This window comes from Crotalus tigris, unplaced genomic scaffold (assembly GCF_016545835.1).
Source record: "Crotalus tigris isolate CLP2741 ecotype Arizona unplaced genomic scaffold, ASM1654583v1 scf7180000018371.15429387391:27106975, whole genome shotgun sequence".
NCBI classification, from domain to species: Eukaryota; Metazoa; Chordata; class Lepidosauria; order Squamata; family Viperidae; genus Crotalus; species Crotalus tigris.
The window spans coordinates 11219780-11244612 of record NW_024096970.1 but is presented as its reverse complement, the minus strand read 5'-3'; the positions used below and the strand labels follow the sequence as shown (position 1 = coordinate 11244612).

General features: G+C 35.7%; 1 protein-coding gene across 1 annotated transcript; it reads right to left on the bottom strand.

Annotated features, from left to right (window-relative positions):
- Positions 1-851: 851 nt before the first annotated feature.
- Positions 852-13171, bottom strand: RGS20 (regulator of G protein signaling 20). Its single transcript, XM_039351384.1, has 5 exons — positions 13145-13171; positions 9483-9631; positions 4450-4527; positions 3581-3815; positions 852-1997 (listed from the first exon to the last, which is right to left on the bottom strand). Exons 2-5 carry the CDS (start codon positions 9626-9628, stop codon positions 1809-1811), a joined length of 648 nt encoding a protein of 215 aa, XP_039207318.1. The 5' UTR covers positions 9629-9631; positions 13145-13171; the 3' UTR covers positions 852-1808.
- Between the last annotated feature and the right edge of the window lie 11662 nt (positions 13172-24833).

The following is a 24833-nucleotide window of genomic DNA, read 5'->3' as shown; positions in this document are numbered from 1 at the left end:
CTTAATAGCAGGAAGTAATTATGAACTAAATAAATGTAAAGCTATTCTTTATTAAAGATGTTCAGAGTTATTAGTTTTCATAATGTATACATTCTTTAAAAGCCCAGACTGTTTTCTAATTTAAACAGTGGAACAATTTTCAGAGTTCCCCCAAAATCAATTGGAAAGCAAGATTTTAACAAATTCTATAGTTAACAAATTGATATTCTTAGATTAAAGTGGCTTCCCAGTTTATGAATATTTAAAACTATGATTGCTGTTTACATAATAAAATAGCTGAGATACATATTGGATGCTTAATTTAGAGCAGTGATTATCAAGTTCTCATGTGTTTTCTATATCTTTTCTAGAAATATTAACAAAAAATCGTGAATTCAGTAATAAGATAACATGGGTGACATCTCTCTTCAGTGCCTTTTTTTGTTTGTGCATTTTGCTTTGCTTTGTTGTTAGCTTTGAAATGCTCTGCTGCTATTCATGAAGAAATGGTCATGCTACTCCTGTCATTAAGTTTGTAAATAAAATTTGGTTTTTCCTTAAAAGAGGAGTGGATTATTCTGAATCTTAAGAATAATGTCTAAGCTGAACTTTTTGTTGGTAGAGAGAAAAATGAAGGAAATCAGTTCTAGAACTCAATGCCAGTTGTCATATAAGCATGAATAAATTGTTATGTGAATATGTCTATGGAGATTCTCAGTCATGCAGGTCATGGTTTTCCCAAAGGTGCTTTTTTCAAAAGGCAACTGGACTTTGTTTTTCTTGAAGACATTACACTTCTCATCTAAGAAGCTTCTTCAGTTCTGAAGCTTCTTGGATGAGAAGTGAAACGTCTTCAAGGAAAAACAAAGTTCAGTTGCCTTTTGAAAAAAGCACCTTTGGGATTATCATGTGAATATTTCAATATCAAAGCAAATATTTGCTTAGTACAGTGCAAAGTAATCATTTCAAGTAAGTTTTACTGAGAAAAAGTTTCAGAATTCATAGAAATCCTTTTAGGCTTGTTCAAAAATTCCAATTTTGGTAAGCTTTCAGCAAGCAAGCATTATTGTTATACGAATTAAACTTAAAATGTTTTATTTTAGGTAAGTTTTAAGTAGGTTTGGCTAAAATCAGAGATCCTGACTGACAGAACTCAACAGCCATAAGATTTCTTGGATTTTGTTGTCCAAGATCAGTGATAAGACTCTGGAGGACAAAGTTCAACATCAGATTTTTCCTTACAACTTTGTAACAGCTCTGATATGAGTTGCTTTAATATTTGAAAGATCTTATCAGTGACGTAGTATGGATTATACAATGAGCAGAATAGAAAGAACTGCCACCTGTTTGATCAAGTAGTTCCTTTATTCTTTGCCATACCCTGATGCAGGAGAAAACTTGGATCAAACATAATAATTAATTTTTAAAATAAAAACACTGGGAAGAGTGTTCCAGTCTTTCACTGTCAGGACACCTGGATAGTGAAGTACTCCAGATAGATCATAGAATTGTTATTTAAAAGCTGTATGCATTTCTGAATTTTACTGCAGTATATGTTCCTGCTGTTAACTTTTCTTATATATCTTCCATCAGCATGTATAATTTAGGCAGAACTACTTAAAATTCAGGAAATAATGTGAAATTTTAGAATTTGTAAACTTTGGAACACTGTTACCATTGCAGTAACAGTAGGATATTGTAGATACACTTGTTACTGAATTACTGTTACGTAATCGGCTTGTTGATTCTAAATCCCATATTAATGGATGATAGACCAAAGTTTTATTTGTGTAGGTAGGTAGTTAGATGCAAAATAATTCATTTAAATTCTACGATTCAGCAGGTGTTTGAAAATGTGCCACAACTAAGTCTTTGTAAATAGCAGAGTTCACAAACCGAGGATAGGAATCTCTGAGCATCAACATATAAACTTGGAATTGTGCTTCATCAAAAGTATGTATTGATGGTTCCATTATGTTCCGGTTAATAATTCCTCTTGCCCTGGAATCCAGACTGACCTGTTAATAAATGAATGTATTAAAATGTTCAGTAATATCCTCAATTCTGTTGCTAACAATGGAAACAATTTGATAGTATCACAATGCTCCTGAAAATTGTGTAGACATTTTTATAACTGGAACACATTCTATTACCACTAAAACATTTGGCAATGTTCTACTTTCATCTTATTTTAAAATCCATAAGTTTTGGTTTTCCTTGAAGAAAGAGAAACAAAAGATTTTCTTCAAATGGTTAGCATTTGAAGCATATCCAGGATGGATTTAAAACAGACCTGGATATTTTGGAATCCATCATATTAAGGTATCTAAGTCTCCATCAGGGATTAAAACAATTTTCCATCACAAATCAAATAATACATTCAAAGAGCTTTCACAAGTGCAATCCCTTGTCTTCATGAAATATAAACACTATATTTTTAAAGTTTTTAAAACTTTGTATTGAAGGATAAGAATTGTATGTTAAAAATCTATTGTATGATTTTAAGTGATAATTGGTTATTAGGATATTATACAACTAGTATTTATCAATACCTGAAAGGTATTTTAAGGCATTGTATAACTGCAACAAAGTTAGATTTTAATAAATCTATGTATGTATCAATTTACTATGTAGCTGGACTTCATTAGCAATGGGAAAAGAATGCAAAAATAAATCTTTTGAAATCTTATTCTATGTAATTGAGCCACGTCAGTCTTCTAGAAAGAAAAGTTTAAATTTTATAACTGTCCCCTACTTATGCACTTATCCCTATTCTTGTTTGTTTGCATAAAGATAATTTATTCTTTTCAGTTAGAACAAATATATATATATATATATATATATATATATATATATATATATATATATATATATATATATATTGAAAAAAAATTTATTTAAATTTTCAATACATACTTTCCATACATTATATAAAAAAAAATAAAAGAAAAATACCTTTAAAATAGAACCTTAGGTGTCGCTCGTCTATCTCCCCTCCGACTGCATCTCAACCTTTCTTCCTTACTTCCCTACTCCCTCTCTCCTCTCATCTCTCCCCTCACCCCTTCCTCCCATCCAACTTCCTTCCATCCTCCCCTCTTATCCCTCTTCGGATACAGTTCAGGGGAACTACCCGAGCGGCACCTCCCTCTAAAATACTCTATCTATTTTATACATTAATATTTCTATATAACTAACCTACTTAATCCCACTCATCCCCTCCCACCCTATCCGCCCCCCGCTTCCCGGAGCAAAATACAGGGTTGTTGTAAACAAAATAAACACAATCTATAACTTTTAAAACAAAATTTATACAATAAACAAATTCATACATAACCCTTAACTCCCTCAGAACAAATATATTTTAACATTTTAGTATTTCAGTTTTTAGCCCAAGAAAAACTCCCCCCCCAAATCACCTCACAAAATAAATGTTTAAATCTTATAAAAAATAATTTTAAAACTATCAAACTTTAAAAATCTTAACAATCTTGTAACAGTCTTAATCTTTAAAATACTCTATCTGAGCAGGATCAACTTGGAACATTGTACATCTTTGGTTGACTATTTAAAATCAAGGGTTTTACAAAATGTTACAAACCTCTCTTGGAGAAAGAATAGAAACATAATCTTCATATATTCGCCTGACTTTTTCCTCAATTACACTCTTGTTGGATTCCTGTTTTAAGTCCTCACAGGCCAACCAGAAAAGCATGTTTTCTTCACTGTATTCTGTCCGAAGGAATTCTCTGAAAGCATTTCGACCTGAAGGTGTTGCCATCAGTTTATCAAAGGAATGCCTCCAAGCACTTGCTTCTTCCAAACTATGTGTTGAGCTATAAATGAAATAAATGAATGAAAAAATAGTAAATATAGTTACCACTGTATGGGAGGAAAATGTGGAATTTGGGAGGTTTTTAGGCATTGATAAATCTGAAATTTGAAGCAATTTAGTTAAAAAATGAAAAAAAAGTGGTGAATGGTATCTTATTATGTTGTTAACATACACTGTCAGTAGTTTTTCCATCTGTTATGTTATTATAGTATGTTTATTACTTATCCGACCAGTACTATTATGTACTATATATATTTACTCAGTATGACCAGTATTCCCATGTTCTCTGTTATATGCTATCCTGTTGCTGCAGAATAAGGAACTAAAGTAAAAGAGTCTTATTTTTTTAATGTTTTCATAAAGTAAAGTGTTAAAATAGAAAAACATTTTTACATTAATTTTTCATATTTTCACAGCCACATTTTAACTAGACTCAGTTTGCAGGTGAATGTATGCAGTGATCTATATCTTGGTAACTAAAATATGCTAAACTGGTATGAGGATGGTAATAACCTTATCCAATGTGATTCATCCAAATATGTAGTACTACAACTCCCATCACTTCCAGTCAGCTGTCTGAGAATTACTAGAGCTTTAAATCCACACAAAGGTTTTATTGCGCAGTTAATCCTTACCTTTGTTCACAGTATGGAATCATTTCTGAACCAATTTCATGTGCTGCTGCTCTTTCATCTTGATTCCTAACAGTAAGACTGTAATAAAACAGAGTTTGGTAAAACTGAAATAAACAATTTGCTGATATTTTAAATTTACCACTAGGGTTGATACCTGAATACAGTTACAGTCTATGTCCCCCAGTTTAAGAATTGCACTAAAGTACCACATAATTTCTTCTAAACGTGATGTGTTGAACGATAAGGTATCTTATTTTTAATCTGTTAGAAAAATATTGGTTCATATAATACATTACTTGCCTGTGTTTTATTTTAAAAATATAGAACAGAAGAGAAAAGAATAATATTTTAGTAAATGTGATTTCTTCTAGAAAATCTGTAGAATGCAAGAGGACAAGAATGGCAAAATGTTACACTGGGAGATTTATCTGAAAGCAAATTAGCACTTTGATGTCCAGCCACTCAGGGTTATTTATGTGTACTTCCCCCACTGCTATTTGTTCTTATGTCAAGAAGATCCCTTTCCTGTAATTTTATCAGACTGCTTCCTATGCTTCCTATTTTGAGCTCATAAATCTACAAGAAATCTATTGCATTGGAAAGACCTGCTCTGCCTTCTTACCTTGAAAGAAATTTGATATTTGATTTAGAATTAGATAAATGTTCAATAGGATAGACTCTGTGGTAAGTGTTACCCAATTACAGACTTGGCTTTCTATTTCTTCCCATTTTGCAATACTAGGTCATGTAAATACACATTGTCTTTATAGATGTTGTAATTTCCTTGTCTCTACAAAACTTTTGTTCCAGTCCCTGACTCCTTTATTTCAAAGTTCAGAATGAAAGGAGTTGCAATGTCAAAAATCTCTAATTGGACTATTTTACTTTAAAAAGGGGGAAATCTGATTTTGATGGAACTAATGATCTTAATAAGGGGCACAATGGTTCAGCACTTAAAGATGCTGAGCTTGTCAGCTGATAACTCAGGTTCAAGACCTGAGCACTGCAACATGGTGAGCCCCTATTCCTGCCCAGGTTCTGTCTGCCTTACACTTTGAAAGCATGCAAATGTGAGTAGATAAATAGGTACCACTTTGGCGGGAAGGTAACAAGTGTTTCATGAGTCTTTGATGTATAGCCATGTTGGCATCATGACCACAGAAAATATCTTCAGACAACGCCAGCTCCCTTGGCCAAGAAGCGGAGATAAACACTGCACCCTAGAGATGGGCATGACTGAACAGGGAAACCTTTATCTTTAATGATCTTAAAATATTTTAGCTTTTCAAAGTTGTAATGGATCTAAGTCAAGAAAACAGCATATGGTGCTGAACATGTCTTTCACTATGTATCCACTCAGTCAAAGATTCCCTTTTCTTTTTTTCTTTAAAAACATTAATTAGGACATTCAGACTTTAGTCCTGTTGCAACTGAGAATCTAATGGGTATTTATATAGTTATAAAGGTTGTTTTCCTTTAAGGTAACCTTAGTTGAATATGAAACTTCAAGTGTCAATAATCTGGTGGATATCATCTGAGATACTCTTGAACCCATCCCACAAATAAAAGTTAATGGGATCAAAAATGTAGAAACATTTTCTCAAGAATTTCAAGGATCACAAAAAGGAAGGGCTGTTAATGGAGAAAAAAAATAGAAAATAAAAAAGTACGAAGAGCAGGGCACATAACAGACTTCAGAGCAATCATTGGAGCAATTGGCTAAGTTAAAAAAAAAAAAGCTAGACACCCTTAAGAGGTGGCCCAGATGAATTTAGATAGGCAGTAATGAGACAGAGAGGTTGTCTTAATAGGTATGTCTAGAAAGCAGACTAGATTTGTAGAATATGTGTTAGGTTCCTTCAGTGACAAGATGGGCAGAATATAAATGTAATAAATAATAAATAATTTAATGGAAGATTTTCCCCAGGATTTTGGATGGAAATTAAGCGTTATTGTGGTGATTGGCATATGTTCGGTTCTCTGCCTACCCTGTGAATGCCTTTTGGAATGATAAATGAGAACATAAACATCATTAGATACTACTCCCCCCCCCTTGTTTGCTTTTGTTTTGAGTGCAGTTATCTATACTGGCTTTTTCAAATACCGCCTTTGAACTTATTTATTATTTGCCAGATTTATATTTCTCTTTCCATTCAAGAGTTCAAAGCAGCATAGATAGCATTTCCTCTTACATTTTTTCTGCAAGAACAGCATAAAATGGATAGGTTGGGATAAACTTAGTGACTGGCCCCAAATCACCCTGTAAACTTCCATAACTGAAAGTGGACTTGAAGTAGATTTTCATGTCTTGGCTGAAACATACCATGCATCTTCCATTTCTCAATCAATATAACATTGAAAAATTTGTTACTGCCTGCCACCTTTATTGCCAAGGTAAGTTTTTCATAGCCATTTATTTATATGCTACCATATTTAAAGGTGAAATGCAAATGAATTTATACAGCAAGATTATCTGGATTAACAATGATTGAGAATAAGCCTAAAATCTCTGACAAAACTATGAGGAGACATTATTCCTTCTCCAGATAAATAAAATTGTCATGCCTCAGACTAATGGATGTGATCTTTTAATGTAGATATCTTCATGGAAGATTTATTATAGTTGTAAACAGTTTATAATTTCATCTAAAAAGTATTGATTCTAAATTGTTGAAATAATAGAGCATAAGTTATGATTTCACAAAAGTCTAACTGGTTGTCTCTTCTCAGTTTTTCTATGCTTCAAATATTGACGATTCTATACTTAAGGATACTATTCTTATTATTATTCATTTTTTCTTTCAATTCAGATTATTGGAAGAAATGCTTTTTGTAAACTTGGAGTATAAGTAGAACATTCATTTGTAGCTTGTTTCACATCAGTATTTGTTCCCAAAATTGTTATTCCAAAGAAATAAACCATGTTGAGATTATTCTATTTCTGGTCAGATTCCAGGCCACTAAAAGTATTAGGACTTTTTTTGGCATCACAGTTATTTGATGATTTAACAAGTATTTTTAATACTTAACTGAGCAATTATTTCCATCATTGTAACTATATCTATTTTAAAAATAGTAAAAATATAATAACTATTTATATGAAATAAAAAGGAAAAGTTTTATTATGCAGAAATTGATTTGTATTTTTCTTTATACTTGTAATAGAAATAAATGTTTGAAACTATTGTAAGAACTTTGAAGTATATATATATACTTATTTGAAATATATGCCTTTCAAGTTAAAGAAATAATTAACTGTCCAAACTGATCTCTTCTGAATTTCTTGAAATTACCACATATATCTACTCAGCAGATTGTCAGTCTCAAATTTATGGGAGAATAAACTGTGATCATTTAAAGTTTTCCTGCAAATATGGAACTAGTGATAAAAACAACTTTCAAGCCCATTGAGCAATCTAAGTATTATTGTAAATATAATGTTGGCTGTCATTTTTGAAAATGAAATCCAGAACAGCTAGCGGGCAATACATGGACTGGGCTATTCTTAATGTTGATATGAGTAAAAGTTCTGACTTACAATTTATTGACGAAAATGTGAATGAAATAGACTGGTGGCTAAGAAATAAGACAATTATTCTAAAAATATGTTAACTTAAAGATATCAGCACACTACTTTAGATTAAAGATTCTATGTTATCCCAATTGGCTGTAGTGTGTGGCTGATATTTTGTACTTCACATAACTTAAACACAAGGAGTGTGTTCCATGTTGGATAGGTCTTCCCTGTTGGATGTCTTCCAGGTTGGATAAATCTTCCATGTCTTCTGCAAATCAAGCTTGATTCCTAATGACTCTAGCAACATGGCCTATTTGATTTCTTTAGCAAGAATAAGGAAGTGGTTTGCCACTGTCATTTTGGGAGCATTTTCTCAACTTCCCTGTCTAGCTGTAGCATTTATTCCCTTGACATTTTTCATTCAAGTGAAAACTGCTTAGCTTTCAAGCCCAGATAAGGCCAGTTCTCAACAGAGCAAACTCCAAATCTTAAATTTGTTCTGCTGAAAAGAGATTGCTTTGACTCTGGCTTGTTGAAGAAGTATGAGTGCCTTTGTGTATAAATAGTTTTACAGTACTATCTTCAAAATACTAATTTCAGGTTGAAATTATTTTCTTCATCTACCAGCACTTTTGCAGAGACAATAATCTAATTTTCTTTCTTTCAAGAGTGCTGGTTAAAATTACATTGTTCTCAATTTTTATCTACTATGTATCAAATGTTTCAAGGTCTTCTGAAATGCTTCTATACTGAAGAACCTATCATTCACAATATAACAGCTACATACGGCCATCTATGAAATGCATTTCATGCTGCTCCATGTCTGGATTTTATGTACCATGTTGTAGGAGCAGGTAGGCAGAATCTGGACTGAGTACTGGGCAGATTTTCTTTTTTCCAAGCTTTTTAAAAAATCCATTCCCTTGTGTTTTGAAAAATTCCAATAGCACTAATTTTTTTTTACCTACAAGCATTGCATATACATTTCTACTTATCCCAATAAATAATTCACTTCCTGAATTCAATAGCCTATTGTACTTAAAGGAAATAAAGTAAAAACAAAGTGGAGCACTAAGCAGTGCAATTCATATTTTATGAATAATCTAATTTAACCCTGAATCAGATTATTGGCCCATTTAGCACCCACTGCGCCCACCCCATTGCCGGCAATGGGGAAAAAGTTACAATACGTGACGTCGCAAGTTTGACATACCTGATTTAGCCATTTAAACCACTTCCAACTTTATAGATCTAAAATGTATTTGTGAATGAAGTTATCCTGTTTAGAAAATTAAATGGGAAACACATAATGTATGAATAGAATCAATCCTGCACCTTGGTCCAACTCTGCAAACAACATGATTTTGTTTTCATCTCCACACAGCTGTTGCCTTGCTTAGTCTAGGTATCTTCCTTTCCTGCTTATCTGATTACCTAAGGGACATATGTCTATGTTCCTATGGTAACTAGCTGTCATCTTCTCTGTGGGTGGATTGAATATATTGTAAAGACATACCAGGAACAACTGCAACAGCAGCACCAGCAGAAGCAACAGGGATTGGAGCCTTGAGTCTCTACCCCAGACTGGGCAAGTAGGGAACCTGGTATCTCCTGAGATGCAGAGGTCTGCCTTTTGCGCATTTCCACCTGCTCTGATCCCATGGGCTGCAAAACAGAATATTAGGAAATAAGCTAAACATGCCAGAAAAAGGTATATGCTGGGTTGCTGATAGCTGCCATGTGCAATAGCAACCAATGGTTTTTCTATTTGCTGTTTGAAGTGCAAACAGATCTATGTCTTAACAAATGGAACACACTGGCTTTCTCATTTCCCTGACAGCTGCTTTGTTGTTCAGTAAAAATCCTGTGAATGAGGCAGAAAGAGTGCTTGTTGAATCTGAAAAGCATATTTTCAGGATTGACAAGAAGATTAACCTAATCATTATTTCCAAAAGTTCTTTGGCTTGGATAACAAATGAAAGCTATAATAAAACAGATGATATATTATTACATACTGCTTTATTCCGGCTTACTTTTGTTCCCAAATTATAGCAAAACTGATCTTGCATTCCTATTTAGGAAAGACAGGTTCCAAAAGAAAAGGGAGGATAAAATACTACATTTTATTCCAGAAATACAAAACCTATTGAATACTTTAAGATTTTGTGTTATTTATTGCTTTTTCTGTTTTAGACTTTCTGGATGAGGTTTTGTTGTGACGCATCCGGCCCATGGGCTGGCAGTTTGACACCCCTGCTTTATACCATCAACAAGAAGATCTGCCTATTTCAGGCCCTTGGGAAGAACTCAATAGGTGGATAAAAATGCCAAGTCCAGTCTAAATATCTGGCCGACTGTGCGATGAACTATAATAGCTTACTAATGATAGTAATAACCCCCAGTGAGATATTACTTTGATATGGTTGTGGGGCTTGCATGCTGGAAGAAAGATGAGAGCTGTGCCATGCTGGATAGGTCTCATTAGAGCAGCCAGACCAAGTGTGTCTCTCCCATAAACAATATGATCAGACGTAACTTTACAGAAGCCTATATTGCATCAGTCAATGCCCAGGTTAACAAGAACCAAACTAGATGTTGGAGTCCTAGAGATCTGATGACAAGGGGGCTACAGATTCAGGATTATTGACTGAGTAACCAGGGTCAGCAGCTATTGGAGCAAAAATTACTTACGCATTGCATATACAAAGACTGAAAACATAGATTGCATGCTCAGTACATTAAAAAAAAACTAGCAGGCAAAACAGATAACTCTGACAATGACTAAGAGCAGGGAAATTGAAGAAAGAGTCAAAAGTGCTAATTCTGGCTGCACAAGAAAAATTGCATATAAAACCAGAAGACAGCAACAGGCAGTAAATATTATCTCTGCAAAGAGAAGAAATAGTGGTGCTGCAAGAAGATCCCACAGACTGATTACAAATAACAGTATGGCAAAGTAGCAACTGTGGTTCATTGAAACAGCTGCAAAAAATACCTCTTGCCTGCAAGCATTAAACTGGTGGGACTACAAAATAGACAAACAATAGAAAACGAGGAAGCTAAAGTGCTTTGAGACATTAGTATTCAGACAGAGAAACATATGCCATAGAACACCCCATACTTAACTATTGATAAGAAAGACAAAGGAAGTCTGAATAGTAGACATTACAATACCTGGAGATAGCAGAAGAGAAGAGAAAGAACTGGAGAAAATATATATTTAAAGACTTGAAAATAGAACTACTGTGGCAAACAAAGCAAAGACAGTACCAACAGTAATAGGCTCCTTGGGCACAATTCCCAAAACTCTGGAACACCACTTAAACACCATCAGCATTGACACAATCACTTTACTTGGAACAGTTTACATCCTGCAACGATAACTTTAATATTATTAAAAATAATGTCTGGCTATCGCAGGTCCTTGGGAAAGTCCCAGTAGGAAGACAAATGTACTAAATACAGTCTAAACATGTGGCTGACCGGGCAACCAACCAATAATAAAACAATGACACAAACTGGCCATTATGCTCCCAGTGGTTATTGATACACTGGGTGCCATACCAAAAAATCTTGGACAGCACTTAGAAAATCTGAGCATTAACAAAATTTTCATCTGTCAGTTGCCATCTTGGTTGAATCCACACATATATTAAACTGTTACATTACAACAATGTAGGTTCTTGGGGAGAACTTGATATGTACAAAGGCCAATAACTGCTAAAGAATTGGAAGCTGTAATTTCATGTTGTTGTGTATACAATAGCTAATCTAGCAACAAATTTGTTTGTGTATTATATGCTAGCATATGTTAACTTTTTAAAGCACACACTGGTCTAGGTTTAAGTATTTCTGAGAGTCCTTTTATTCTGCCTTTTGAGATCAAAAGGATCATCTTCAAAGGAGCTTAGAAAATAATTTTCTCAAACACACAATCCTTCTTCCCTAAGCAAATAAGCTCTGCAGAACATTAAAATAGCACCAGCACTGAAAATTAGAACTATCCAGTTACTATAAACAGTCTAAAACCTTTTAATGAGATATTTAAAAAGAATCTTTCTGAACTGTAATTTCATCCAGACATTATGATCACTTATCTATCCCACAGAGTCCCTCCTTCCAAATATTTTTGACCATAACAGCCATCATCCTTAGCCAGCTTGCAAAGTTGAGAAATGCAGAGGAAATGTGCTAATTTTGTTCAAGAAGAGGGTAGGTCCTAAATTTGGGAATTTGTGAGATCAACCAGCCAGATACCTCTTTTCATTTTGGCAAATCATGAGTAGTTGATGGGCTTATCCTATCTACCTGAAAATATATTTATTGTTCTATTTTATTATCCTTTGTTGAAGTTAGTTTCAAAATTATTTAGACTTTTAGGCTGGCAATAGAAAGTTTGCTAACTGTGAATTACATGTAGTGTCCTGCCTGCCTGCTCTTCTCGCGAGTTCGAAATTGCGCCCTCTCGTGTTAAACTGCGAAAGATTTGGCTGACTGAAGGCATGTGTTACTTTCCGTTCGTTTCCTTGCTAGATCGAATCTATTCCAGTAAGGGTTTTTTTTTTTGGGGGGGGGGGGGCTGGAAGACAAGAATAAACGCAACACTTTCTCATTCACCCACCCACCTTCTTCGGATATCTCTTATGTACAAATACAGGTATTTTTTCCCCTGGCTCGTACTGTACAATTCTTTTCCAACCCATGTTCGTTCTTCCTCAGTTCCGAATGAATCGCATGAAGTTTTTTGATGCTGACCTTTCCTGGCATTTTTTTTCCAGATTAACGTCCTGTCGAAGTTGGCAATGCTGTAAAATTTTCCTCTCCCACCTTGCCCCCTTCAGGTTTCCTAGGAAAACCAGAATAATCGCAAACGTCAACCTGACAAAACTACCGCCCCTACTTTCCAAAGCCCTCCAAGGAGAGCGACCTTCTGACTGAATATGCTGTTCTTTCTTCCCGCGTGGCTTCTCGCGTCCAATGCCTCTGTTTCTGAGTCTCATCAAGGATCTGTGACATCTGAATCTAGGAGTGGAAACCTTTGTATTCCTAACTGGAAAACTCAGGCTCATCTTTAACCGTTGTGTCCCCAGCGTCTAAGGGCACGGCAAGAGCAAAGAGGTGAATGTCATTCCGACAGTTTTCCGCAACCCGTTCTATGGTAGTGATTGAAGTACTTACAGCTTTCCCTTCGATCTCCGGAGTCAGGTGGACTTGCCTTGCTCAGCTCTGTTGGCACTATCGCTTGCACACTTGCGATTGATTTATTCCCCAGTTCTTCCCGCTCAAAAGCCCTCCCCCGTTTTTTTCAGTTACCAAACTTCTCGAGTCCTTTCCCGTATTTTTGTTGCCCGAAAGCGAAAAGACTGGCTAGAAATGTGGCGAACTGAAGGCTTTGAGAACCAAAGAGACCGCCCTTTACGGAGGAAGCGTCACTTGCTGTCCTTTCAGGACCTCGGACAGTTCCCGAAAAGTCGCTCAAATGAATCGGCGGTGGCTGAATTGATATTCCTCTCTTTTTTCCCCACCTTCACCCTCCATCCCCGGTCCCGTGAACCACTTCGGCTGGTGGAAACACCCTGCAGGCATGTGCGTGTATAAATGCCAGCTCGTTTAGTTGACATGTGAAGCAATAAACAACACACAGAGGGAAAACAAGCCTGAAGAGAGGGGCGGGAGAGGGAGCGACGCCGTTTCCTGCTTAGGTCTCCCTCTGGGAAGACTAATAGAGGAATAAACAAGAGTGTTTGTCGAAAGAAAAAAAAAAAACAGAGTAACTTTCACTAACTCGATGCCCTCCCAGTGTCCTGAGCTACCCACCCTTTTGCTTTCAGGCAAGGCTTGGCCCACGGTACTGGTAGTCCAAAACATCCGGGCGGCGCTGGATAGGTCTGATAGAGGTCAGCCGTCCTCTAGCAACTAACGGGGAAGCTAGTTAAAGAACCGATTTGTGTCGTTCCGGGGATGTCTTTCCTCCCTGAACCTCAGCGCTGAAAGGAAGCATGGCACCGCCTCAGACTTTAAAGGGTTTGTGGGAAAGACAAAACTGGCTTTTCCACTGGATCAGTCGAGACGGATCAATAGAAATTTTTTAGATTTCCTAGCGGGGAAGTGTGGAAAAGCATTTTGCTGGGCTGTAGAGCTTCTTGATGACTTCTGCCCTCTCCGTTTCTAAGTTCTGTTTCACACAGCCACCTCTGGAGAAGGCAGTGGAGCAGCTTCTTCTCCCAGACACTGAAATTGATCAGATACAGAAATAACCAGATACAGAAATAACCTTCTGCTTCTCAGGAGCTGGATTCAGGAGCCCCTGGTTACCGGGAAAACAGAGAGCCTTCACATTTAGCAGATGTTAGCCAGACTGCTGACTTGATTGCAGAATTCGAAGGAAGCTCCCAATCATTCCTAGTTCTCTCCCCTACCACAAATCCTGCTAAATTGCTGAAATGAGAGTTTCCTAAGAGCAGAAATAGAGTGTTAGAAAACTCTATTTCTAGTTGAAACAGGACTATTTTTTAAATGCTGTTCTCTTATAATAGCTTGGCATCAAAAGGAATGATAGAAACTCTAAGCATGTGAAGAATGCCCCTCCTAAAACTCAAATGAATAAAGCCCTGTTGCATCAGGCTCAGGCCCAGCCAGTTAGCATTTCATCTCACTTGGTAGCTCATTAATTCCTTCTAGCAGTCCACATTTCAGAGATCAACACAACCCTCCTCTCACTCTGTTGCTTCCATGCATCTCCTATGTAAAGTGGGCTGCACCTATTTTCACATTATATTCCAGCCTGCAATTAGAATACAGAAATAGAGTGTAAGTTTTAGATTTATAATCTCCATCAACACCCAAAGTCAGGAATGATTTTGCCCAGTTTTAACCCAGCAAACTGGACCTGCAAATGATATTGTCAATTATGATCACATGGCACATTCTTTATTATACTACATGGATAATTAATTATTCCATTGTACTCTGAAAATAATTTTTATAAGTATATATATTTACTGGAGTATTTTTCAATTTTGTTTGTTTTCAATAACTTTATTTTTTTAATTTTGTTTTAATTCTTAGCTGCTCTGAACAATATGCCTGCATTAGAAAGTTAGACACACAGTCTATAGATAGATAAGGATGGAATCAAATGAAAATACATGACCACCAGTGTCCCTCACATGCAGTGATTCAACCAGTTTATTATAATTATGTCAGTGAATGAATTGCATTACAAGGATTTGCTGATATCCTTGCCTAAAGCTGGCTCACATCAAGGTTCTCTGTAAGCAGAGATACCTAAGCCTGAGATTTCTTCCACATGTCACAACCTCAAGATGGTCGTCATATGTCCATTACTGCAGCCTTATGCTTATGTAAGAAGGATTTTTCTCATATTAGGAAATAAAACAACACATATGTTATGAACTATTTTTTAAAAAATAAGTCAGTGATGATAATTAATGTGGTTGTCTGCCACCATATCCATTTCTGTCAAAAAGAAAATAAAATGGGAAAATGGTGCCTCTACTTCTTCTAGGGAAATTTCTTTGTAGAATTAGTACTCACTTGATTAGGTTGTTTGCAGAAAGCCTTGTTTAGCCTAGTTAGTACCACTGCTTTACATCTAGAGCAGTGGTTCTCAACCTTTCTAATGCTGCAACCCCATAATACAGTTCCCCATGTTGTGGTGACCCCCAATCACTTATACATCACCGGGAGCAAGGGGCGTGGCCAAAGAAAAGGGGGAAAAATGGCAGACAGCCTTGTTTGGCGACCCCCGTGAAACGGTCGTTCGACCCCAAATGGGGTCCCGACCCACAGGTTGAGAACCACTGATCTAGAGCATCTCAGGAGCTCCCAGGAGATGTGATTATGTCATGCCAACTCTTCTAAGAGATCTGCTCATATGCTATCAAGAAGAGTCAGAGATGACACTTCTACCCTAAGCTGAACACTTGTTTGAAAGCCTGAATTATTTCAACAAAGGGCAGCAGGCACAGCTGGAAGGAATGGCTGATAGGAAAAGGAAAAGAGGGACTTTGGGAAAAAGAAATGTCAGGGAGTGGAGAATTCGGAGATTTGGATGACAACATGAAAGGAGGGATGTAGGAAAAGAAAAAGAGAGAAACAAAATACATAATACTTTGCAAGTTTGCTCTAAGCATCCAGGATTCAAATCAGAAGCATTTGATCTAAGTGCTGGATTAACATATAGAAGACACTGTATGTCTTGTTTCTCTTCGAGAATCCTCTTTTACTTAGATGAAGGTAGCTGGATTATGCAGCAAATTATTTTTGATGGAGCAGGAACTAGATGGAGATGCCATTTTTGCTGTTTCTGGCAACATGTGTTACCCTTTCCTGACTAGTTATACTCTAGATTCACTGGGCTATAATTCATAAAATCTTTAGACATTAATCAAATATTGCCTGAGAATTCTGGGAGTCATTGTTTAATGCTTGACTGAAGGATGGGAAAGCTATTTTAATATTTAATCATAAATTCAGGAAGAGTAAATTTTGAAGTAAGGAGGTGAAAAAAACTGAAAAAAAACATACCTATTTTCCTGTTTTTATTGTACCTATGTTTATTTGTTTCATATTCTATTTTTATAGCCCACTTGAATCTGGGGCAGATACAACAGAATAAACTGACTAATCCATTTTATTAGTTAAGGGCTAGCTAAACAATGTTGGACAGCTGTTTAGTAAAAATATTTTTTCTCACTAAGCAAACTGTTGTAAGTCAAGGACAACCTGAATTAGACCATCACTGCCAGTATCTTGAACTTAAAAAACATATTTGTTCAAAGGGCACCATATTTTGAGAGCTTTGAACTTTCTCTTCTCCTGTTCTTTGGTTTGCAGGCTACAAACTTACATCAACCACCAACTAATATGCTAAACGCTGGAGAGCTAGTAAACATAATTTATTATAACTTGGAAAGACTAATCTGGAAAAGATTAATGTCAGAAGAGAAATTCCATATTGATTTAAACAGTTTAATCAGGGGTGAATCTGGGAAAAATGTTGCCATAGAAAGTTTGCCACTCATACTTTAACATCCTAAAAATATAATTCCCATTTTCCAGACATATTTACCCACAGTTTTCCTAATTCAATCAATTTTCTGGGTTTGTATAAAACACTGAACAACAAATTAGCAGACAGTCTGAGCTCACACAATATACTATGCTAAAATAAGATTGGTTGGCTTCTGATTCAGTGTATCATATAGGAAGGCTTCACACACATTATATTGAGCTATAATTTGGATTGTCTTCTTTTGCTTAGTATGGTATGTGAATTCAGATTATTGTGGTATAAAATATAGCTATATTAGTAAATATTGGTAATCCAAATGCAAGGATTCATGATGTAATTTTATTGTCATTTTATTATTAAATTAAAATCGTCCAGCAGGTGCCACTGTAGGCTCAATGTTAAAAACTATTTTTGCTGAAAGCTATATTTGTTTTAAAAGGTCTTGTCCAATTGTTTTTTGCATAAGATACTTTAGCTTTCTTAACATTTATATATTAATTATCATCAAATAATAATAACCTAGAATGGGACAACTGAGAAGAATTGATATGCAATGCAAATTAGCATCTGAGATAACAAACAGGCCTTATACTCCCAACTTATTTTAAAAAAAAGTGAGAATATTCTCATTTTCCTCTAGAATATATTTTAACTCTTCTTCAGTATGCAAGTAGAAAGAACTAAAAAAGAAAAAAATAGAAAAAAAATAAAATGTGTATCACAAAATATATAATATTGAAATCCTGGGTTTTTAAAAAATTAATTTATTTCTTTTATCAATAAGAATAAAATATAAAACAGAAAAATGAACATCCAACACTAACAATGAAAATAAAAAATCCATCCTGGTTCGATGCTGAAAAGTAAACCAAAAAACCTCTTCCCCCTTACATCACAAGTGTACAAATAGTTATAAACTTTCCCATCCTTATTTAACAAAAATACTATATTAAATAAAGTAATATTCCAAATGAGGAAGTCTCGGTCTAAAAATCAAATCGACCCAACATCTAATCATAATATAGTAATGGCCAAAATTGTGGAAACCTTTTGGGAAAAGTGTATTTTTGAGGTTTGATGACTAATAACACCACTTTTTTTGGAGTAGTACCATAAAATTATATATCCATGGAAAGATAATTTAATCAAGAATGTAATGCAACAAAGTTTGTTCAATTATCTGTGCTGTATTCTATGAAAAGTTATAGCCAAATAACTAGAAAAAGGAAGCACAACTTGCTTAGGTTGATGTCAGGTAGCTTTCCTTCATCTGATTGTAGCCAATGAGCATGAGTTTAGAGAGCCAATCAGGTGTCATCTTGTTTTGGCAATGAGCCAGCCAGATCACAGTAGGATTCAGTTATTGATGTCATGTATTGAAGCTGAGAGGAGGACATTTGTCAGTGTGTTATGTGATTGCTATCAAGCTGGGATTTTTTTGTGTTCTTTCATTTAGTGAGCTTGTAAAACGTAATAAAATTAAAGTAATGGGGAAAAGAGTTGACTGGTTGCCCAGAAAGTGATGTAAAATAGTATTATTAAATGAACAAGGCTACAGTCATAAAGAAATTAGAAGAAAAATTGGTGGAAACTTAACCAAAGGTGGCATTTCTATTGTACACTTTCCCCAAAAGGTTTACACAATTTGGCCACTACTGTATATATATAAAAAAACAAAAAATCAGGTTAGCCCAAACATTATATTAATCTTCAAATCCTTCTGTTAGCCATCTGTTATTGTATTTAACACGTAGAGAGTCCGAAAATGGTTTCCAGTCCCTTATAAAATGGTCTAGTCCATTGTCTAAGGCCGTTAATTTTGCCATCTCTGCTAATTCAGTCCATTTTAAAATCCACTTTTCAACTCAATTCATCTCTTTTCCTTTCCAATGCTTGGAATTCCAAGCAGAATCCTTGCAGCACTCACCATGTAAAGAAATAGTACCCCAAACTGTCTTTCTATTATTTTGTCCATAATACCTAAAAGAAAAACTTCAGTTTTCATTAGTATTTGTATCTTAAATATTTTCTGCATTATGATTATGTTTATCCAGTATGATTTTGTGTTGAATAGTTGCACAGTAATTTTTCTTAAAAACATGCAAACATAGATTTTGAAAACAATACTGAATTGCAAGGAAATTATGGGAGGTTTATTTTATTTTATTTTTAAAATTTATAAGCCGCCCCACTCCCACAGGACTCTGGGCGGCTAACAATAAAAGCAGCATATAACATGACAAAACAAACAATATAATAACAGTCATCCAGGGGTCAGATTTTATAAACCCCAGGCCTGCCGGAAAAGCCAGGTCTTAAGCAGCTTACGGAAAACCAACAGGGTGGGAGTGGTCCTAATCTCCAGGGGGAGCTGGTTCCAAGACGTGGGCGCCATCACAGAGAAAGCCCTCCTCCGCGGCCCCGCCAAATGGCACTGCTTGGCTGACGGGACCTGAAGGAGGCCCAGCCTGTGGGATCTAACCGGACGAAAGGAACTATGAGGTAGTAGGCGGTCTCGCAAATAGGTTGATGTGTTCAGTCCTGCTTTCTCAGAAAGTATGGAATTGCCTTTCTCTCTTTATTAGCTGCTAGGGAGTTGTGATGTGCAACTCTGGTTTGAACATCATGATTGCATTAAAATCCCTATTAGTTTGATGGTTTCAGAAGACCTCAATGGGTTAGGCTGGGCTGTCTTAGGGAAAATGGCCATAAACTATTTTTCTGAGCCACACAATGGCCTAAAATTAATGAATATAAGTTGAGTTAAAATATGAAGAAACTGGAAAGTAGCTGATGGTTACTTTCTAACAGTAAACTATGTACAATACTGGAACAAATCAACTTTATGGATTTTTAAGAAGATGCTAGGCAGCTACTGCTCAAGGATGGTTTAATGCGTTCCTGCACGTTGAACTGAGGTTGTGAGGATTTGCAAGGAAGAAAGACAGAAAATTCCCCAAGCCAGGTGTGCAAAGCTTGTCGTGTCATACCCCAAAAGACGTAAGGCTGTAATTGCTGCCAAGGTGCTTCAACGAGGTACTGAGTGAAGGCTCTGAATACTTATGCCAATGTCATATTTCAGTTTTTTTCTTTTTAATAAATTTAGACATTTCTAAAATTCTGTTTTCACTTTGTCATTATGGGGTACTGAGTTTAGATTAATGAGAAAAAAATGAATTTCAACAACTGTAGAATCAGGCTGTAGCATAACAAAATTGACAAAAGTGAAGGGGTCTGAATATATTCCGAATGCAACTATATCTCTGAATTTGCCATGTGCAACCATCTCAGCTGGCTTCTGACAAGCAAAGTCAATGGGAAAAGCCAGATTCATTTAATGGCTGCATGATTCATTTAACAACCATGGCAAAAAGGTTGTAAATCAGGCATGATTCACTTAATAACTGCCTTGCTTAGCAATGGAAATTCTGTCCCAGTTGTGGTTGTAAGTGAAGGACTATCTGGACTGTATTTCAAATGTTGTTGTTCACTCAAGATAATTAAATATAGGATAATACAGTACTAATCTACATAATCAAGTTGTAGCCGACCTCAGTGCAGGCTACTGTTTTCTAAGGGCAGGAATATACAACACTGCTTTCTATCTGTTCCCCAATCCAATAAGAAGGCAACAGTCACCTTATTTACAGACCTTCCTTCCTTCCTTCCTTCCATCCATCCATCCGTCTATCCATCCACCCTTCCTTCTTGCAAATTCACTGTGGATATACCAAACTGTGTCAAATGTAAGGAGAAATTAATAGCTAACTTCTGCAAAAGTTTTATCAATAAAAACCACTTTATTCTCAAAGACTCGGCCATAGAAAGGAAAACTTTCCCAACCCAGATGGGAGGAATAGGGAAGCAGGAAAATGTATAAATCAGGAGCTGGGGTAAGTATGGTTTGTATAAAACATCATTCTTTATCACTGCCACCAAAGTGGTGGAAAGAATTGAAATTATGAAGGTGATTTTTTTTTAAGCCAATTTCATTTTCATCCAGTTTATGCCTAGCATTCAAGCACTTTCAGGCTGCAGGCAGAAAAATCCACAGTCCGGCTAAGATCAATAGTATTTATTAATTATACATAGCTTATCGGTTAAGCAAATAGCCTTTAGCTAATCAAAATTAAAATTATGTTAGTGGAAAAAGTGATCCCATTTGAGAAATCTATTTGAATGGAGTCATATCATGTATGTGAGAAAGGGCAGTCTTTTCAATGGCTGAGTATATTCTTTTTTTTGTTTTTTAATAGTAATATGCCTTTTTAAGGGTATACTGTCATCTGTTTTCCATTTCACAGTGTAGGGAAATTATGTGTTTTCAGCAATTTTGGACAGAGGGAATCTCAAGAATTGAAGAATGGAAACCTGGGCTTGTATGTGGCCCTTGGACCCCTCCTGATTTACATGTAACAGGTAGATCTAGTAGGTTGTTAAGCTTGCCTTGAATAGTTCTTTATTTGTTACACTTCTATCTTACATATAATGTAGCTTGCTATAATTAAATTAATAGCAGGAAAGCATACTTCTCCCTGTGAGGCTTTCCTTTTAACAAGAGTAGATTAATTGGCTTCACACAATCACTCTATTTAGACTGTAGAGATACATAAATTTTTCAGCATAAAGTTGAGAACAAAAATGGGGTAAATATGAGCTTAAATAATAGCTAATTACATTCTGCTTATGATATGGCCACTTCAATCTGTTGGCAATTCTTTCATAACTGCATTTGTGACAAAGTAATGATCATTAGTTTCATTCAGCTATATAATCCAATTATTGCTGGGAGACTTTCAGATTTGATGTTGCACATGTATAATCTTTGTTAGCTCGGCTTTTGAAACTGAATGAGTGCATTTAAGCACACTTATTATAAGAGAGCTTGTTTGGGTAGTTTTCCCCACCTTCCTTTTCCAGATGAGTTGGAACTTTAATTCTCAGAATTGCCAATGATGTCAGTCAACCACGTTGGGACTTGTTGTCCCAGTACTTTTGGAAAAGACCAAGCTGGATACATTTGAATGAGAAAACTGAACCTCTTCATAGACCTGAATTAACAATAACACTGTTCACAAATTTAATTGACAGGTAATAGCCCTGGTACCTGCTGTTTGTACTGAAAAGACAAGTCTTTTTTAAGCAGATGGAAGTATTCATGTCAGATATTGAAATGTGTGTGTCTCTTGGAAACTGAATTCTCCCTGAATTCTCAGAATTCTTAGTTAGTTCTTAGTCTAAAGCTGGATTTTTCCAACCTTGATCCTATATTACACACCAAGGAAAGCTGCTGCTCTCTGTTTGTTCCAGTGGCCTGAAAAACCTTGAGGATCATTCTCCAACCATATTGTTAGCAGGAATCAATGTATATTTTAAATTGATATAAATTGATAAAGTTCATCCATGCAGTAGTTATGTCCATAGCTAGGGGTATCAGACTGGGGCTGACAAAATATGGACGATCTCTAAATAGCATCAAAGAATTTTCTGTATTGTTTTGCTACCACATAACAGTCATCTGGAATTTTGTAACCCATAGGTTAGCCATATGTGAGCTCATGATATGTGAATACCATCCAGAATGTTAGTTGGTAGAGCAGTGGTTCTCAACCTTTTTAATGCCGCGATCCCCAACCGGTCGTAAGTCGAGGACTACTCAACCGGTTGTAAGTCAAGGACTACTCAACTGGTGCAGCACCGTTTGCAGAATGGGACTTTTGGTGGGCTCAGCAGGGAAGAGACAGCCTGGACAATTCCTATTGGCTTTTGAAAGCCAATAGAATAAAAGGGAGTAGCACAGCTAAGGAAAAGGGGAAAAAAATGGTAGACTGCATTGTTTGGCAACCCCCATGAAATGCTCGTTCGACCCCAAATGGGGTCCCGACCCACAGGTTGAGAACCACTGTGGTAGAGAGTAATGAGGCTGGTAACTAGGACAACTGGAATACGCATTTCTTTATTGCCGCTTTATACTTTTCCTTTCCTAAACTAAAATCTTGCAATTGGGATCAAATAGGAGAACCACTGATAACTATTTTTGACTGGCTAGATTAGTTAATTACTTAATCCCCATATTGAAAAAACGAACCTATAGAGGAAGCAAATATTTTTTCAAAATGAAAGGGAAGGAGGAGGATGGTTTACCTGATTTGAAATTGTAATTTGCAGCTTGCTGTTTGGTTTGGATAGAATAATGGGTATTGCTGAAAAACAGAAGAACTTCAGAGTTAGAAGAATATGAACCCAGTTTTGGATGGCATGGATATTTGTGTTATAATCAAGTAAAGGTTAATGTGCATTTTGAAAATTATGTTAGAAATGCCATATTGAGAATATGGAATAGATAGAAATCTAGGTTTTGCCCCTGAACACCTACATGGATCTCAGCACAAGAAGCATTTTGTAGATCTTGATGCAAGGACAAATGATTTTTACTGAAATACTAGAATTCTGTCAAGGGAAATGTAAAATAAAATTAAAGGATGAACTGGTGGCAGAGGGGAATAGTTGTCAATGGTTCTCCTGTTTACATTTTTTAGAAAGATTTAAAGTAGAAAAAAAAATATTTCTTGGTTTTGAACATTGTAACACTGAGTTTAAAATAAAAGTGTGTACAAATGATGAACACATAGTTTTTAATATCTATGGAGATTCTCAATCATCCAGTCATGGTTGTCACAAAGGTGCTTTTCAAAAGGCCACTGGACTTTGTATTTTCCTTGATAATGTTTCACTTCTCATACAAAAATTCTCAGGAGTGAAGAAGCTTATTGGATGAGAAGTGAAACGTTTTCAACGAAAAAACAAAGAAAGTCCAGTCGCCTTTGAAAAGCACATTTAGAACATAGTTATTAAAATGTATAAACTTTTATTGAAGTTTGAAACAGAATAACAAGAGAAAGAATGTATGACAAAGTGGGCTAAATTTTTGGTTATAATATACAGATGGAACAATGAGAAAATATCTGGCTAAAATGACTGAAATTTACTTTGTTATAATCTTAAAGAAAATTCTTACGGTATACAGTACATCACCCAGAGAAATTGTCTAAGAATGTATAAAGGTGCTTTATATTTATGTTGGAAATGTGAACATCATATTTTTATCATATTTTATCATGTTTTTGCACATCCAATAAGCTATAAATAATATTTGATGGATGTGCAAAGAAGCTAGAAAATTTTGAATTCAAATGCTATACACTGATTCAGAAGGTTTTAAAGATTCATCTGCAACTGAGAACAGCAGTTTTTCCTTTGGAAAAGATGGACAAACAGCTGGAAAAAAAGTTATGGAATTTTGTACATGACAACTGCAGCAAGATTATTTTATGTACAAAGTTAGAAAGATTCAGCATTATCCACAATGGAGGACTGGTTGGTGAAGAGGATAGAACTTGCTGAGAAAGCTAAGTTGACTTCATTAATAAGAGAAAAGACCGTATCGATGTTTACTGCTGATTGGAAACCCATTATAGACTTGTTTGAGACAGAAAACATGTTTTGATAATTAGACAGTATAGATTATAGAAAGAAGACAGTTATGTTATAAGCATATAGTAAGGGAATTTATAATATAATATATAAAGAAGATCGGAAACTACTTCTTTGTATCTTCTTTCTTTTGTATTTTTCTTCCCCCCCCTTCTTTAAAAAGTCTTTAATAAAAATGAGAGGGGGGAGGGAGGGAGAGAGAGAGAATACCATGATTCTGATGGATGCTAGAAGTTGCGTTCACAGCCCCCAGACAGGGAAGGGTTACGGCTCTCTGCCTAGCACCTAATGTAGTGCTTTAGCGGAGCTTGGGCCGCTCTCGGAGACCTTGTCGGC

Coding starts and splice junctions, on each gene's coding strand:
- RGS20 (XM_039351384.1), bottom strand. CDS start 9,628: ATGGGATCAGAGCAGGTGGAAATGCGCAAAAGGCAGACCTCTGCATCT. Junction 4,528..9,482: donor TGCTGTTGCAGTTGTTCCTG/GTATGTCTTTAC, acceptor GTTTTATTACAG/TCTTACTGTTAGGAATCAAG. Junction 1,998..3,580: donor CTATTCTTTCTCCAAGAGAG/GTTTGTAACATT, acceptor ATTTATTAACAG/GTCAGTCTGGATTCCAGGGC.